General features: G+C 42.3%; 1 protein-coding gene across 1 annotated transcript; it reads right to left on the bottom strand.

The window, feature by feature from the left end:
* Nucleotides 1-8553: 8553 nt before the first annotated feature.
* On the bottom strand, nucleotides 8554-17029 carry btg1 (B-cell translocation gene 1, anti-proliferative). The gene is made up of 2 exons (XM_038738407.1): nucleotides 16583-17029; nucleotides 8554-12816 (listed from the first exon to the last, which is right to left on the bottom strand). The coding sequence occupies exons 1-2, from the start codon at nucleotides 16725-16727 to the stop codon at nucleotides 12413-12415; spliced, it is 549 nt and encodes a 182-aa protein (XP_038594335.1). The 5' UTR covers nucleotides 16728-17029; the 3' UTR covers nucleotides 8554-12412.
* Nucleotides 17030-17581: the final 552 nt, after the last annotated feature.

Raw genomic sequence — 17581 nt, 5'->3', positions numbered from 1 at the left:
CAGGAGTGTGTGGTCACCCAAACGAGTGTGTACGTGCCTTTGTGCACGTGTATGTATTTGTGTATAATAAAGTTGTGTTCCCCTTTCCATGCGGGCACTGTGTGTTCTGTACATTTTACACCTGTGTGTTTGTGCTAACATGTGGATGCTCCTGACTGTTGCGTCTTGAATGTGGGTGTTTTGAAACCATTTGACAAAATGTGTGTGTGTGTGTGTGTGTGTGTTCTCACACAGCTGTGGTGGAGAAGAGGCACAGATCTTCCTGTCAGCTGTTTTCTTTCTTGCACTCTCAGTATCTTTCCCCTCAGTTCTCAATCAAACTGTTTCTCTTATTTTGAATAATTATGCTCTCTTTCACACACTCTTTCTTTCATTCACTTCATATCTTTATCTCTCTAGTGTTCCACATTTCCCCTTGGTTTCTTGCTCTCTCATTTTATTTCTGTGTATAATCTCTAATTCACTCTAACTCCCCCTTCCCAATTCCCATCACTAAATCATCCTTTATCTCCTCATTGTATGTCTCCATCTCTCTGTTTTGCCTCCTGTTAGCAAATGACATCTTCCCATCAACATAAACAGGAAACAGCTGAGGTACTCTGTTCTCTTGTCTTTTTCCTGTCAGTTTCTCAGAAAACTAAACCAAACCACCAGAAACTAAGCCAACATCTCCACCAACCGTACAGTGAAACAAGTCAGGCACAGCAGGCTGATCATGTGGTTGGAGGTTAGCAGGGTGCATTGTGTTTACAAGCAGAGGGCTTTAAATGAACACGTGCTTTAGGGTAAAAGATGTCAAAACGGCTCTTTTGCTCCACTGCAGAGCTGAGAAATTTGCATTTTCAAGCAATTAAGCTGTACTCCTGATCATCAACACCAGAATTACAGTGTTCAAAAATGGATCCACACTCTGTAATGCAACAGCTGCTTCAAGAAGAAGGATGTGAACCTCGTGTTTTTGTATTTGTGAAAACTCCTCTCGGTGGGGGATTTCCTCCTTGTCAGAAGAAAGCCGATGACCACTGATGCTAGAGACCTTCAATCCAGCCGTGTGTGTTTGAATGAACTGTCCACACACTATAAAGAACATATGATTGAGTGTCTCTGTACTTATACCTACTTGGCAGTAAAGCTGATTCTGGTTGTGATTCTTCTGATTCTGATACATACTTGCAGCTCTGTCTGTGTGGCCAGACCTCCTGCAGAGGGGCCTCTTTCTGAGCCCCAAGGCTAGGCTATATTTAGGTGGCTAGTTTTCTCTCTCTCTCCCTCTGAGTGCTTCAGAGCATTGCCTACTGGTTGGGAGAGGCTAACCACAGGAATATGTTGCCTCCATGTCTGACCACCAACTTTCAGATAACCATATGTGGGCGAATACAAATGGATGAAGACATCAGCGGTGGTTAGCCTGTTAGCTTATCATTAGGACACAGAGCTTGTTGGTATCACTGCTGCTGGTTAGAAACATAACGTGGGACAGACTTTAAAAACAAAAACATAGTTTCAGTCTGTTTCTCTAAAAGAGTTACAAAGTGGGAGGAGTTGCTGGTTTTTAATGGTGTTCAAATATATATAGAAACATGGGAGTGGATCATTTAAAGCTGCATTAATCGAGATTTTTATATTAATAATGGATGAAAAAATAGCAAAGTATAATGTGAGAGGGGTTTGTCGTAGTGATGAACCCACAGAGAATTATTGTGTTTCTACGAACTTTCAGCCAGTTGTTTTGGTTTCATGGCCTACAACTTTACTTTACTGGTTCAGTGTCACCATTCTCTTAACCTCAATTTCAACTACAGCCTTTTATCTAGCAAAAAAGCCGCAGCAACTGTATATGGTTATCATGTATAAATGTGCCACAAGCCCTCCTAAGCAAAAAAAACCAAAAAATTAATACTGCTTTAAGTTATGGACGTTAGTTTTAATTATTTCACCTCCATCCATGTTTTTTTAGCATAGAGAGCTAATCAGAAGCACGAATAAGACCAAATATTCAAAAGTGACTGAAATTGCTGAATGTTTTATCCAATTTGTACAAAGCTAGCTTCTACTCGCCATTAGTGACCTATGCAATCTTACTGAAATGCTCATTGGGAGCCATTGTGACTTCTCTTTTTGTACACAGATTTAGACCTTTTGAGTATTTTCTATAGCAGATGCTCATCTTTTTCAACCAGCCCATACAATCTTAGGAGTCAGCTAACACTGTCTATGCAGCAAATGAATAAAATTGTTACTTTATGAACCCTGGATTTCCAAAACAGCTCTTCCAGTTTTGCAAATCTAATGTTTTCCCACTCATTTATTTTTCCCCCTTCCTCACTCGGACAAACTAACATGAGCCATGCATACAAAGGCACACTCTATCATATGATTCCCACTGATACCCCTCACCTTACCCCAATAAGGTCTGGGGCCAAACTGTGGAATGAATTCCTCTGCTGTAAGAGTGTGAGCTGACAGGTGACACCAGCAGTTTGGAGAAGGAGAGATAAAGATAGACAGAGGGTGAGGTGGTGGAGAGGGTATGAAGGAGGGTATGAAGGAGGGGAGGGAGGAGGGTGAAGCAGTCATATGAGAATAATCTTGGGGAAAAGAGAGGATAGGAACCAGATAGGAAGTTAAAAAAGGTGAGTAATGAGATAATCTATTTTTGCTTAAAGAAAGCAGAGAAAGAATGAGGAAGCAGCGAGAGGGTTGCTGAAGATAGATGTTGAAGAGATACAGATCAAATCACGCGCTCTTACTTCACCTCTTTCTCTCAGTTGCCATCAAAACCTTGACTCCACATACAATACAGTACTGCATGACTGGTTAAAGAAAGACATCCGTTGGTGACACACCTTTCACCACCCATAAGCTGCTGCTGTTGTAAAACATTACAGCACACATTTTGCATGCAGTATGTAAAACAAACAATTCAGAGAGGACATTTGCAAGACATTTGCATTTTTTATTAAAAGCAGCATTTTCCACTCCAGAGATCACGTGACAGTCAAACAGTCCAGTTTGTCATTTTTCTGTTTATAAAGTTTGTCTCTGCCAGTGCGGTTTATTTGTATGTCTGTTATGTCATGGTAGCTCTCACTGGTCACCTTAACTACTCAGTACTTTTCCCAACAAAACCAAAAAAATGTAAATTGCATCACTTCCTGAGTAAGGGCTTTCATCACACCAGAAAGCACAACGACATGTGCTAGGGGCTTGGTACGGCAAGTTTGTGGCATACTGTTGCTGGCAAACTAATCTCACCTCTTGGGTACTTCTCATGACATAATACATAGTACATCATTTTTTTGAATAAAGACTTACTGAAGGGTGGGAAAAACTGTGGGCTTTGTAGTTGTTTCTAATGTTAAACTCGGATAAAACTAAAGTTATTGTTCTGGGGCCCAGGCACGTGACGCATTATCTAAAGATATAGTTTCTCTTGATGGCATCGCCCTGGCCTCCAGCACCACTGTGAGTCTGTGTCGTTTAAGTCTCACATTAAGCAAATTTCAAGGACTGTCTTTTTTCACGTACATAATATTGCAAAATCAGAAATATCCTGTCTAAAAATGATGCAGAAAAACTAGTCCATGCGTTTGTTACTTCTAGGCTTGATTACTACAATTCTGCTTGAAAAAGTCCATTAAGACTCTTCAGCTGATCCAGAATGCTGCAGCACATGTTGACAGTGAACCAGGAAAAGAGATCACATTTCTCCTGTCTTAGCTTCTCTGAATTGGCTTCCAGTAAAATCCAGAATAGAATTTAAAATCATTCTTCTCACCAACAAAGCTCTTAATGGTCAGGCACCATCTTATCTTAAAGAGCTCATAGCACCTTACTATCCCACCAGAGCACTGCGCTCCCAGAATGCAGGGTTACTTGTGGTTCCTAGAGTCTCCAAAAGTAGACTAGGAGCCAGAGCGTTCAGCTATCAAGCTCCTCTCCTGTGGAACCAGGTTCCAGTTTGGGTTCAGGAGGCAGACACCATCTCCACATTTAAGAGTAGGCTTAAGACTTTCCACTTTCCACTTCGATAAAGCTTATAGTTAGGCCTGGCTCAGGTGAGTCTTGAACCATCCTTTCATTATGCTGCTATAGGCCTAGACTGCCGGGAGATTTCCCATGATGCACTGAGCTCCTCTCTCCTCTTCTTTCTCTCGCTCTTTATGGAACCTCATCCCATTAATGCATGTTACTAACTCGACTTCTTCCCTTTCCCGTAGTCTTGTGCTTTCTCGTCCCTCTCCTCTCTCCTCCTATCACTTTCTGCAGGTGTTTCTGGCTCTGGAGCTGTGGAGTCTGGATCTGTGGTTGCGAGTCACCTGCTGCCCCCGTGTTCCTGCTTGACACCCTCTGCCTCAATTATTGTTACTAGTCCTATTACTTTATTACTGTTATTATTATCATTAACATTACGGTTATTATCATTAACACTACTATAAATATCTGTACCATTTTTACTGTCTGTACCTCTGTGTGTATATTGTGTAGGCTGCCTCCCTCCCCCCTCTCTCTCCTACCATCCCTCTCTCTCTTTCTCTCTGTTCCTCTCTCTCTATCTCCTTTACCCCCAACCGGTCGAGGCAGTTTTCCTTGCCTCTGTCGCCTAGTGCTTGCTCTTGGTGGGAACTGTTGGGTTTCTGTAAATATCATCACAGAGTACGGTCTAGACCTGCTCTTTTATGAAAAGCGCTCTGAGATAACTGTTGTTCCCACTGCCCAAAACATGCGGACTAGGTTAATTGGTGACCCTAAATTAGGTGTGTGAGTGGCTGTTCGTGTGTGGTGTATGGCGACCTGTCCAGGGTGTACCCTGCCTTTCGCCCGATGCCAACTGGGATTGGCTCCAGCCAGGATGACGATGAATTGAATTTGAAAAGCTCTCTGACCACCTGTCACTTACTGTTAGTTAGCAAGCAGGTTGTCACAGTTTCTAACGAGACATTAAGTTCCCACAGATTATTCAAAAGATGTATTTATGCACTAATGTCTGGCTCTTTTGTGGAACAGTTTACACTCCATGAGGATGGTGCCAACAGCTAATAAGGTACAACAATATCCTCCATTTGGACTCTGGTTCTCTGTTCCCTTAAAAGTCTTAAAGCATTTTAAAGGTCACTAAAGCTGAACTCGACACAAAACATTTTGCCGTTTTAAATGCTTGTGTGTGACTGGGCCACCTCTGTACAACTCTGTACAACTACTGCACCTTCAGTCAAAATGTCAGGCAACTATCTGTACATTCATACAAATTTCATGTTGCAGAACTAACTTCTTAATACATGCTAATTTGGAACTGCATTGTGATGCTAAACTAGTACAAAACAACTGGCCCTAATAAAGAATGGTAAAATACACTGTATATTCACCTACACAGCATATATACAGTACATTTTAAACACATATGATTCTTACAGAATATGATTCATATAGGTAATATTGGGTGTTTAAATAAATGGTATATTCAGTTTTCTCTAAACAAAACATTGAGGAAAATTAAGGAAACAATTTAAAAGTTCCAGTTGTGTAACTTTATAGACAAGTACTAACAGATTTAATAGGATTCCAGGAAGAAAGTAAGTCATTTTTGACACCAGAACAAAAGCAGGCTTTCACATTATAGTAACCTCTTCTTTAAAGACCCCTCACTAAGTGATCCACCCAGCATTAGTGACGTGTCCAGCCCAAGCTGGAAGTCTTTGTCGCCATTGTCTTCTGTTTTGCTCATTGCCCCTATATGGATGCTGGTGGGAAGGGTGTGTGCAGCAGGGGCAAAGCAGATGTCAGCACTGAAGATGAATAGTGCACTGAGGGGAAGGATAGCTGGTATGGCCTCTATACCCTGGAGACCCACACAGGCAGGGCAGGGATCTGTTTCAAAGAGGAATCAACTTGTCCTTGGTTTCTGGATGACTCACATACTCTCTTGGAACATGGGGATACTAATAAAGTAGAAACCAAATGGAAAATCACACTGAATCACTGCACAGCTGTGGTTTTCACTTGTATAGATGATAAAATATTTGTTTTGGACACACATTTGATTGGAGTTTGTACCAGATACTTACATGGAAAAATTCCTGTTGTTGATTTTTTTGTTGTTTTTTTTCTGCATTTACTAATGGAGATGCCTGGCAGCGCTCTTCATCCCCACACCTGACTTTGAGAAGTACCCAAAATACACACAAAGTGTGACGCGAGTTTGCAAAAGGGGCTGTGTGACTTACGCAGCTGCAGAATAGCTTCTGTCCTTTAAGCAGAGGAGCACCAACACAACCACACACTTTGCAGGGGGGCTACCCTGTCATCTTGCTGGCAATAAAGCGGGTCCCAGATGTCTGCCTCCCCCTGTTAGCAGACACACGCTCACAACGTCAGTCACCATGCCTTTGTTCTCAGACAGCAATATATTGCTTATACACAACGTTCAGTCTCGTGTGTACATAAATGTTGCCACAGACTCGGAGAACAGAACTTTGGTATAAGGCAGAGTACAGAGTAAGCTGACAAATTAGTGCTTTGTCAAAAACATATGAACAAAAAAAATCCAGTCAATGTTAAGATCAATTACTTAAGGTGGCCTGACTTTGCCATTCCGTGCCATTCCTGTACCACAGCAACAGACTGCAATAATCTGATGCTGTGATAAATAGTTTCCTTATCTTTTCGTGGTAATCAGCCACATCTTCCAGAACTTACTACCTAATCAAACCATTTCTACAGGGTGACCTATGTTGCTATGTGAGTGGGAGGGGAGGGCAGAAAATATTACACTGCTATTTCATCAGTACCAAGCTGAAACTCCAATGCAATTCTTAGACGACAATTTAATGATATTCTGACATATTTTGCAATAGGATTTGAATAAAGTGAATAGCAGTTGATTTTGTATCAAAATATATTTACCGGTATGCAAATGTCTTATATCTCTAAATCTTAAGTAAAATTTTAATGAAGTTCATTTCCGTATTTTGGCCTGCCTTAAGGACATATTTAAATGAACTGAAGCATAAATTGAGCCTTTAAAAGAAAAACATTTAGGGGAAAATTGTTGCTGTAAAGATCACCTCACATGTTCCAACAGCATTCAAATATTTACAATATCAAAATGATAGGTTTCTGCACAAGCACACCCACTGCAATCCACTTCCTTTTTTTCAGAGATGAAAAACGTGTCAAAACATCTTGCTCAAATGAGTCATTGCAAAACCCTGTCCGGGGAGACATGGATTGCAAAATCATTAAATCTGGTTCACTTGTGATTTGTGTTACTGTTGGATGGTTCTTTTTTCCCCCTCCAGATGATATTTTCATACAAAAGATATATGGCCCACACTGGGCCATATAGTCAAGACACACCCTGGGAAACTTCCACAAGGATCGAACAGGGAAATGTAGTAGTATGCAGCAAAGTGAATGTGTAAACAAGCCTAAATATGAAAGAATAATTTTTTCAAGCTGACAGACTACTTTCAAACTACAATACCCACACTCCCCAGCTGCTAAGGCCTCGAGCAATCCAGTGTAGGAAAAGTTAAAGCTTGACTTAAACACAAGCCCAGTCACCTTCCCACTACGTGCCCTCCTCCCCCACACCCTGGCTCTTGCTAAACCAGCTCTTCTTGTTCCCTCCTTTGTCTGTGTGTCAAAATGAGCCAAATGTTTTTCTATTCCGCCTGCTGCTAAGCAACTTGGGGGATTCAGAGTGCTGCAAAGGATTGCAGTCTTAATCCAAACTCTGCGTTTTGCAGAGTCAGCTGGTCCGGTAGCAGCGGTGTTGTACATATCCGTCCCCTCCCCGAGTTAGCACCTTTTTTTCAAATTTTCGAGAGAATGCTTGCTAACAGTACCATCTATCGCAACTTATCTTTTATGAGGTGGATGCACTGGCAGCTCCATTTGGATGGAGAATGGAACGCTGAGTTTTATTCCAAAAATGTGCATTTGGATGTGAAGTGATTGGATTTGCTGATCAGGGCACGCTACAGTCCTTTTAAGGGAAAAAGCTGCAATAGGCTTATGAAACGTTCCACAGTTACTCCCAAAATATGAAGCTACATCAATTTACTGACAGTCATCCAGTCCACCAGATTTTCCCAATTCCATGTCTGTGTTACAAAAGAGTTTAAACACAAATTAATGCACCACAGCTCTATTCCTTTATCAAATTTAGCAATAGCACCAGTGTTAGTTGTGTAGTGTGATATATATATATATATATATCTATCTCTCCATCCCCCCCCCATCTCTTTCTCTCGTCACTTAAACTCTAATTTCCGCAAGTGCAGTTCACTGTCCTGAAAGGGGGACCATCTCCTCTCCAGTTGTTTTGGCGCAGCACAGATACACCACTTGGAGGTCAAATTCTAATCTGGGCCACAACATTAGCATTTAGGCTCATGTAGCTCTTAATGTACAAGATACAGTTTAAGATCTCCTTCAGGTAAAAACCTTAAGTGTTAAGAACAAGCCTCTACGGGATTTAATGATTAATGTGCCTTTTGTTAAGTCATAATTTAATAAAACTGAGTAAATAATGACACAGCTCACAGGGGATATGATGCCAAGATAGGAAATCTTTTATTACAGAGAAAAAAAACTTTTCTTCCAAAATATAGAAATCTGTACAACTTCCGCACAATCAATTTACATGAACTGTACAAATTTACAGCAGTTCATCACAACATACCCAAGGAAAAGAAACTGAACACGATAAAGATGTACTGACATGAGATCACAAGATACAGATTTTCTTCTTGGGTAAGCTCAGATTTTTTTGTCTATTTTCTGGTTTTGTAGGTAAATAGAAAAAAAAAAAAAAAAGGAGAAAAGAAAAAAACAAACAAAAGGATACGTCTACACTTTCAGATCATGGAAACTAATATTTTTTCTTGTGGTAACCAAAACAACTTTGGTCCTTGCCAACACTCCCATCACAAATGGCTTCACTTACGAAAAGCGTTTATCCATGTTAAAAGATGAAATACAAAAAGGAATACATCTAAAAACACCTCAGGATAGAAATTATTGGCACTTCCCATGTGTAATGTTATGTACTCTACCATTTGTTGTACAGTTACAATACATTCTACAATATGTAAAACACCTCAAATGTGAAAGTGGCAATAATTCAACTAATCAATGACAATTTTGACAACAACAACAAAACTGCTGTTCCCTTCCTGTTTCATGTCTTAACATGCACAACTTTTCCACAAGGGTATTTATTGAAGTCTGAGGCCTGAGTTTGGCAATACATTCCAGGAGAGACTCCTTGTGTCTCAAAAAAATGTCACAACTTCAACTTGACATATTTAGTGCATTTTATGTGCTATTTTACCTCTGACTACTCAAAGCACCCTCACAACAATTCTGTAACCTATGTTCGCATAAGCTGAATGGATGCCATTTAAATAATTATTACTGAGGACTTAAACCATTTTGGGTGGCGATAGTACAGTTGAGAAGGTGTCGAAGGATTTGGGTTTAATTTTGAGTTTTTGTAGCTCTGAAAACAACGTCTGTTAAAAGTGGGTTGGACCACGAGACTAAAAGCAAATTTTACGAAGAGGATGAAGAGGAGAAAATGGGGCTGGCAGAGTGGAAAGATGTGAAAATCTACCAGTGTGACCATAAAATACATCTAGAGAAAATGAGACAAGACGGTCATCGCAGGTCCGAAATATAGAATACAAAAAAAAAAAAAAAAAAAAACCATAATGGAGCAGCGTGATTTTAAAACTGGCGTCTACCATGGAAACCAAAGCTCTGGGCTCCCCTCCCAGCGAGCTCCTATCCATCTGGTCAACACTGAATCACTGCTTTTCACAGATTGCTGAAGGGAGTAACAGAGAGCAGGGTTAGGGGGTTGCAGTGCGTCAAAGGCTATAGCTCCATTACCCATGATCCACTCAGGCTTAGGGGAGCTTAAAAACCCATAGGTCTGGTGATGACTGGTGAACCAGCCTGCCGCGACAGATTTGGCCAGCGGCTAAGATCCGAGCTACACATGAAGCTGCCTCAGCATCTGTTCCAGCTTGCTGTTAACCTTTCAGCTCCAGAACCAGGAGTTAAGAGTGAAGGGGTACGTCAGACAGCCATCACATCCTTTCATATGCATGTAAACAAAGTCGCCACTCAAACTCAGTAATCAAGTGCAGCGCAATCCAGTGAGATGAAAACAGAAAACAATGGCCTTGTACCCTCAGTTCTTCATCTTTGATCCATGTTTCCTCGTCTCTCACTAGCCCCCCCTAGTGCAGCTTGAGCATGCCAAGCGCGTGTGCTGGTTTTGTATCCATCACTGCTGAGGGAAGGTCGAGGTCTTCTGGTCAGGGTCGGAGATGTTGAATAAGTCCAGAGGGGGGGGGGCTGGAGGGATTTTAGCTGCCCTGGACAAGAAGTCCGGCCCTGGCCCCCCACGCTCTTTCACACCAGCTCTCCTGTCCCTGCCTTCCTTACCCAGCTCCCCATGGTGATGGATGATGATATGTGTCACATTAAGTCTACCTGCATCAACAGGGGGGTCAGCTAGCAGCATGCTGGCTTTGCTTTTGGCTGAACAGGAGGTCTGAGCTGACGGGTGATATGTGGCACTTGAGGCACTCTAACCCCCGCACCAGTAGGGAGGGGGAGGGGGGGGGTGCTGCCAGGCTGGAAAAAAGGGACACCTCTAATGAGGGTCCAGGCAGCAGACCGAACCAGGCTGGCTCACATTAGCCCGATACTGGTTTTAAAAAAAAATATATATAATAATCACGAATGGCTCACAATTCATGACAAAGAGGTCTCCGTAAGGCAATCCACACATAAGGATAGGAGGCATAAGTCTCTCCCTTATACAAGACCTTGGAAATAGCTAACGTAAATGAAAATAGAAGGCTGACAAAGCCTGGTGTTTTTAAATTCAAGTTAAAATTAATCTCTGAACAGTCAGTGCTCAAGACCTCCCTTTGGTCTCACACAGCCATCACTTAGTCCAGACCTTTCAGACTAACTTTGTTTTTCTATCAGCAACACAAACCACCATCTGTGTCAGGGGATGGGGGCTCAGCTCAGCATCCTGCCAGAGTGAACAGTGCCATATGAACAGATGACAGAAGGTTTCCAACATACCACCAAAGATACTCTCCACCTAAAAATCAACAGCTCTGAAATGTTCACATACAGTGTTTAAAAAAAAAAAAAAAAAAAAAAAAAAAGAAGGGGTTTTGAAACTCTCAATGTAATAGACAATTGTCTATTCCAACGTGGGAGCAACAATATGAACAACCAGCTAAAAGTGAGGAGGGCAATAAAAACTGAAAAGATGACAGTCGAATGGATGGAATGCAGGCGATTATGTCTATAAAAACAAAAACAAAGTACACATCCCACACAATCTACGGTCAAAGTGCATTCAATGTCAATTCTAACAGGGCCACATGACCAAAATTTGGGTAAAATAGACCCCCCCTTTGCTACACTTTGAATTTTGATGATGCAGGAGATGACAAAGTGGTGGAAGGAAAAGGGGGCAAACTTAACACAGGAATTTTATTGTGAATTTCAAAAACATTCATTAACTAGAAGTGTGTGGGGGGGTATCCATAGGTAACAGGTGTTGGGACATTCCACTTGCATGTACAAACAGGCCGAGAGACTGTTGAGATGAGGGTTTTCTGAAGCTCAGTGTTGATGTGGGCTGAGGGGGAGGAGGAGACCGAAAGCCTTTTTCCCCCCCAGCTACAAGATAAAGAAAACCAATTCCCTGTGGTCCAAAAGGGGTTTTATAGAAAATAGAGATGCTCTAATTGTGTGTTTCTTTACCTTGAGCTTGGATGGCAAAAGGCTCAGTCTAAACCTCAACCCCCCCGAACCAGAAAACAAAGCAAATTGAATAACCTCTGGAATTTGAAATTCAGGGGGTAGTTCCTGGTAAGAATTCCTCATAATTTAGGTTTGGGTGTTTTGCGGCGGTGTGTTGAATATATACCCATGTTACCACTAGGAAAAGTGCAAAGTCAATGACAGCCCCTTCTGAGATGGAGCTGATCACCATGTTTTTTTTTTTTTTTTTTTTTTTTACAGTTGGGGGGAGGGGGTTCCTGGTTGGTTGGTAAGATGGTTTAGCTGCCCCAGCAGTTTCATTTCCACAAAGCCTCTCCTACAAAAACGGAGTGCCCAGCTGATTCAATGACACAACAGATGATAATGGGGGGGAGGGGGGTTAAAAAAACAAAAACCAAACCTACAAGGTTTCCATCACCTGGACGATAGGCCACATCCTCTGTTTTTTTCCTCTCCTTTTCTCTTCTTTCACCATTTCATTTCATATTCTTAGCTTTAAAAAAGGCTCACCCTGATCTGGTCATATGATCTGACCTGCCACGGCATGACCCTGAACAAAGGTAGGCAGGGGTGACGGTGCGCCTCTTTAACTGGACACAGTCATCATATTGTAGGCTTTGGAGGGACTGGTTCTGCCCAGCACCATCAGTTCCTCCTTGCAGCTGATGTGACTGTCCACCATGGAGCCCATCGGCCCGCTGTTTCCTGAGGGGGAGCCGGTGGTGGCTGTTGCCGGCAATCCTGGGGGACAGGGCTGTGACTCGTACAGGACGCAGATGGAGCCATCCTCGCCAATACGGTAGGAGACCTCGAAGGGGTCCACCCACAGAGTGAGCTCACTGGGCAGCACCAGGTAGAGTTGCTGGATGGTCATGCCGATGCGCTGGCCCGCCTGCCACACCAGTGGGTCCATCTTGTGGTTTATACGAATGCAGCGGTACCCTGAACCCTTGCAGGGCCTGTCTGGGAACCAGTGGTGCTTATATTGCTCTGCAGGGATAGAGCAGAGACAAAGAGGATGGAAAGAAAGTTTAGCTTTGGAGTTATTAGCACCAGTTTGCTTTTTTTATTTTACCTTTATTTTACCAGGAAAGAAATCCATTGAGATTTTTAATCTCTTTTACAAGGATGTCCTGGCCTGTAGGCTTGTAATGTGAGCAAAATAAAAACACACACCACATTATATGCGCTGATGAAGGCCCAGAGAAAAGAGGCCAAATGGAAAAGTGTTGAGCAGCTGAAACATTACTGACTTGAAGCGTGGCTGTGTGGGTGAGATTGGTGGTGAACTGAGGTCGAACAAAGGTCGCAACAGAAAGTAACAGACTGTACTTTGTGTTAGATAAGTCCAATGTTTTAATAAACATCATGGTTGTAAAACTGTTTTTTGGAGAAAAAAAAAAAAAAAAAAAAAACTGTCTGTCTAAAGGATAACAAATATAATTTCAACCAAAAGTCCATTTTGCTGTGTGTACATTTGGGTTGAGCCCAGATGTTAATCAGGAACACTCCTTAATGATTAAGGGGAATACATCTTTATCTCATACATTACTTTTTTTTGCCAGGAGGCAACTTAGGTGGTGATAAAATGAGATCAGACATGTCAAAACTAATCAAATATATTACCATGCAAAAAAGAATGTAGTTCAACTTAACAATTCTGCCAACAAAAAACTTGTTATCCATTCAAGGTTGTTACTATATAAATGTATGCCTTGCACTTTTAATATAGCACGCTGATCATGTGGATGTTTTACTAAAGTCAGATTAAAAAAAATAAATTAACAAAATGTACTTGTCAATGAGTGTAGGGTGCAGTTGTGTGCACTAGACAAAGAGGAAAACAAACAAAAAAAAAACCAAGACAAAAAAATCCCCACAATACACCACCACCTGTTACGGGCCTGATAAGCAGCCATAAAAGGCTGCCAGCGGCTGCCAAGGCCTACGTGACAAGAAGAGGGCCAATGAATTGCACAATCCCTCCCCTGGCCATCGTCAGTGTCAAAGTCTCCCATGACTGGCTGAACAAAAACACCAAAAGTGTCGAAGTCCTGGCCAGCCATTTGGGGCACGGGGCTCTACCTCTTAAGAGAGGATCCTATTTCTCTAAGTCAGAGTGGAAGTTTTTAACGTGCAGTGAAACTAGTGACTCAAGGTGTCGCAACTCCGAGAACGCTTTGTCTTAGCCACTAAAATGCCCAATGGGAGGAAAATTGTGTGTTGACTGTCTGATTTTGGGCGTGTGGGGAAGTGAAAATATGGCTTAATCTTTTCCTATGCCAAAAGTTCACTTTTAAAGACAGAAAAAAGGGCTTGCTAATTGTTTTCTAGGGTCACTAGATCGGTGTTCTTGTTCTGATTTCTTCATTTACTGACCTCCCCACCCTCGGGAACTCACCTTCTCAGTCCCCATTTACTCAAGGCTCATCAATATTGAGTTCCCGCTGATGCCAATTTCATTATGGTCAGTGAAAAACAGCATAAGTGAAGTAGGCCAGCATTCAGGCTGGGCCCCGGAGGCCACCTGTATGCACCCCCTCCCCTCTCCTTATCACAGAAGGCGGTATACCGCTGAATTAATGGAGGGGCTGGCACTTGTGAAAGAGCACAAGGGGCTGGTTGATCTTTCAGCCTCAGACTGAGCCACAAAGGCTGCTACCTACAAATCCTGGAGCAGCTGGGAAAGGATCAGCTCCGTACGGCCTATTCTTAAAAACGAGGGCACATGGAAGAAGAGGAGGGGGGAGGAAATGGGAAGCGGAAAAGTAAGACGACGAGTGTGTTCTTAACAAACAGTTTAACAAAACAGAGTTGTTTATTCATTGTTGCTGACCATGTACACTAGAAACACATTAACAGATTCTGCTTTGGCTGGGCAGTTGGGTATTTTCCATTTGAAGCCATTTCCTGGCAGTGCATCAAATCACAACGCCAATAAAGAGGAAGAATCGAAATCCTGCTAACTACAATTACACAACTATTGTGGTTTCAATCTGGTCACTGAGACCAATTTCACCCCCCCCCCCTTTCTCTTCGCTCAGCACAAACAAGAGGAGCTAGGCACTCTGCTTTCCAGCACGCAGACACAATAGTGAGTGATTGTGAGGTTTCCCAGCACAAAAGAGCTCTGGCTGGCCTAGTTTAGCAGCAGCGAGCCCCACGGGGTACTACCACACACACACACTTTTGTTTCCACACACTTGCAATCATGTTTTATCATCATTGTAATCATTATAAGAGTTACAAAACAGTCTTTTTAAATTTGACCTGACAGATTAAACCCTACAATTCTAAAATTATATACAAATAAATCCACAGCAATTTAATATAATGGATGTATGTGCACTAAATACAGGGTGGGCTGCCCTTGTTTCAGTGGAGATCCCCTCCACTCCTTGAGCACTGCCTCCATCTGTAATGTCCTCAGTTAAGCACCCACCAAAACATCCCCTCCCCCACAGCCAACTCCATTCAGCTCCCACTTTTGTCTGTTTACAAACACTGTCTTGGAATAGAGCTCTTTGAGACATTGTCAGTTATTTGCTTTAACCAAAACATCCATTCCTCAAAAAAATAAAAAAAATAAAATACTAATAATATCCATCATAACATAACACACTATTACTAGTTATTAATTTTTGTGCTTGGGATATTATCCTGATTTTACTGAAAACCAGGGATCTACAATGAACATCCTGTTTTTTGTTGTTTGTTTTTTTTAAACATGAGTGAGCTCCTTATGTAGGAAATATAGGTCATCGGCTGTTATGTGCTGTTCAGTAGATGAGGGAGGCAGATGTATGGCAGCTTTAGAGGCCTGAGACTGGAATGCGTTTATAGCAGGAAATAAGAGACAATCCCCGAGCAGCGCTGTTCTCTAAAAAGTCATAAAACAAGTTAAGCCAGTGGGTAAAAGTAAGAGGATATATGTAGGCTCATTTTCGTGGGGAATAAAGGGAGTAAAAAAGGTGATTTGATTTTCAGTCACTGTTGCTGAAGCCATTTAAGGAGTAGGAGATGCGGTTTAAACAAATAAGAATTATGTTTTAACTTAAAGTTTAACGTAAATTTAAAAAGAGACCAACCGAAAAACAGCGTGTATGAGGGTTATTAAATTTCTCACTGGCGCGGTCAAAAGCAAAAATGATTTATTCAAATTGGGGGTAATGTATGAAAACTCAAAAAAATATTTCATTTTCAGAGCCCAAAGTTTGGTCTGATATTGTACGCTTTTATTAACATATTTCGTCAAATGCATTACGTAATTCGTCAGCCTCCACCAACTCACTGGGGGCTGTTTTTCTAAGCTCTCAGAGCTTATTCGACCGAGGCGCACTTCCTTGTTTGTGCCAAGCGTCTCTTTCCACACGCCCCCTCCCCCTTTTCCGCTTCTTCCTAATAAAGTAACTAATATAACAGCCTGGTTTTGCTTCTCGTCAAATAAAATACCTGTTTTTAACAATTTAATCGTCGACGAATCGCTGCAGATCGCTCACCGTGTTTATACTTGGTCGCCCCCCCCTTTCCGATGTGCGCACACAGTGGTGCGCGTAGGTATCGCTGATAGTGAATACTTAAGGAGAACAAAGAAAGGCTTCTTCTGACTCATTCTAAAACCAATTAGAAGCCGAATATACGACTTTAACGCTAAAACAAAACCTAAACTAAACATGTGAAAGTGTAGTTTACGGTATGGTGCGTTTTACAGTGGTGGTGGGTGAGCGCAAATACGTGATTTATCTGGTTTTCTTACCTGACAAAATGTCCTGTAAGCTTTGGCTGAACGTTTGGACCTGTCGATCGTTTACGTGTCCTTTTACCCTCAGAAATCTCGTCAGAAATCCGACGGCGGCGTTGATCTCTGGTTTCATCGTTCCCCGGGCACAAAGGGTATGCATTGAGAAAAAAGGCAACGGCGACGGTCCGTGCGCGTCTGTTTTTCTCTTCGCGTTGGTTCGTTGTTCTCTCCACTTCTGGGCAGCGATCCTTATCTGGTTGCGCTCGCGTTGTTTCTCTTTGCATTTATTTGTCGAGGTAGAGGGATGTGTCTCTTTTCAGAGAGAGAGCCCGGGTGCTAGGACGGTTCAGTGCTGGGAAACAGACGCCTGTTGTTGGTAAATACAGGGGGTTGGGGGTGGGTCCCTTGGTGCCACGTCGACCAACCCTCCCTGATTGCTTGCTTCCTCCAGAGTGAAGCTGTCGGAACTGCAGAGCGGGTTTTTATAGAGCCCCCTCCCTACCCACGGCGCCGTCACAAGCCGCTACAGCAACAACAGCTCACCAATCCCGGCCCTGCCTCCATCTGACGAGCCACATATAGGAGGAGTGCAGCGTTCACGTCACCGCTCTGAAAATAAACAGAGGGTACACAGCATGAAACCGCGCTGCGTTCACAGGCGGTCGGAAATACGGCCTGTACAAAGAGAGAGAAAAAAGAAACAAAAGCAAACGACAACAAAGAACAACTCACACGGTGCTGGTTGAAGAAGTTGTATCCTACAGCAGCAACGAGTAACTGGATACACCAAAACTGTGCTACTTTAGCCTATGTATTCTATAAAGACCAAAGAATGACAGAAAATGTATTGCAGTTACATGTAGTTTGTGTGTGTGTAAAAATCCAATCTCTTCTGGAGCAACAGAACATCTCTGATCGTCTTTTTGCCCTCTTCCAGAATGTACAAGATTTGCCCCAACTTCCCTGACGTGCAGAAAAAAACATCTTTTATGTTCTCCACTGGCTTAGATTAAA

The sequence above is a fragment of the Micropterus salmoides genome, unplaced genomic scaffold (genome assembly GCF_014851395.1).
Source record: "Micropterus salmoides isolate LMB-PRFRI ecotype aquatic unplaced genomic scaffold, ASM1485139v1 Ms_hic_scaffold_23, whole genome shotgun sequence".
NCBI lineage: Eukaryota > Metazoa > Chordata > Actinopteri > Centrarchiformes > Centrarchidae > Micropterus > Micropterus salmoides.
Note: the sequence above shows the minus strand (reverse complement) of the source record. Positions and strands in the feature narration are given on the sequence as shown.

Bases quoted from the DNA above. Each gene is read 5' to 3' on its own strand.
- btg1 (XM_038738407.1), bottom strand. From the start codon at position 16,727: ATGCATACCCTTTGTGCCCGGGGAACGATGAAACCAGAGATCAACGCC. The intron at 12,817-16,582 runs GTAAGAAAACCA...CTATCCCTGCAG, and splicing joins CTTACAGGACATTTTGTCAG to AGCAATATAAGCACCACTGG.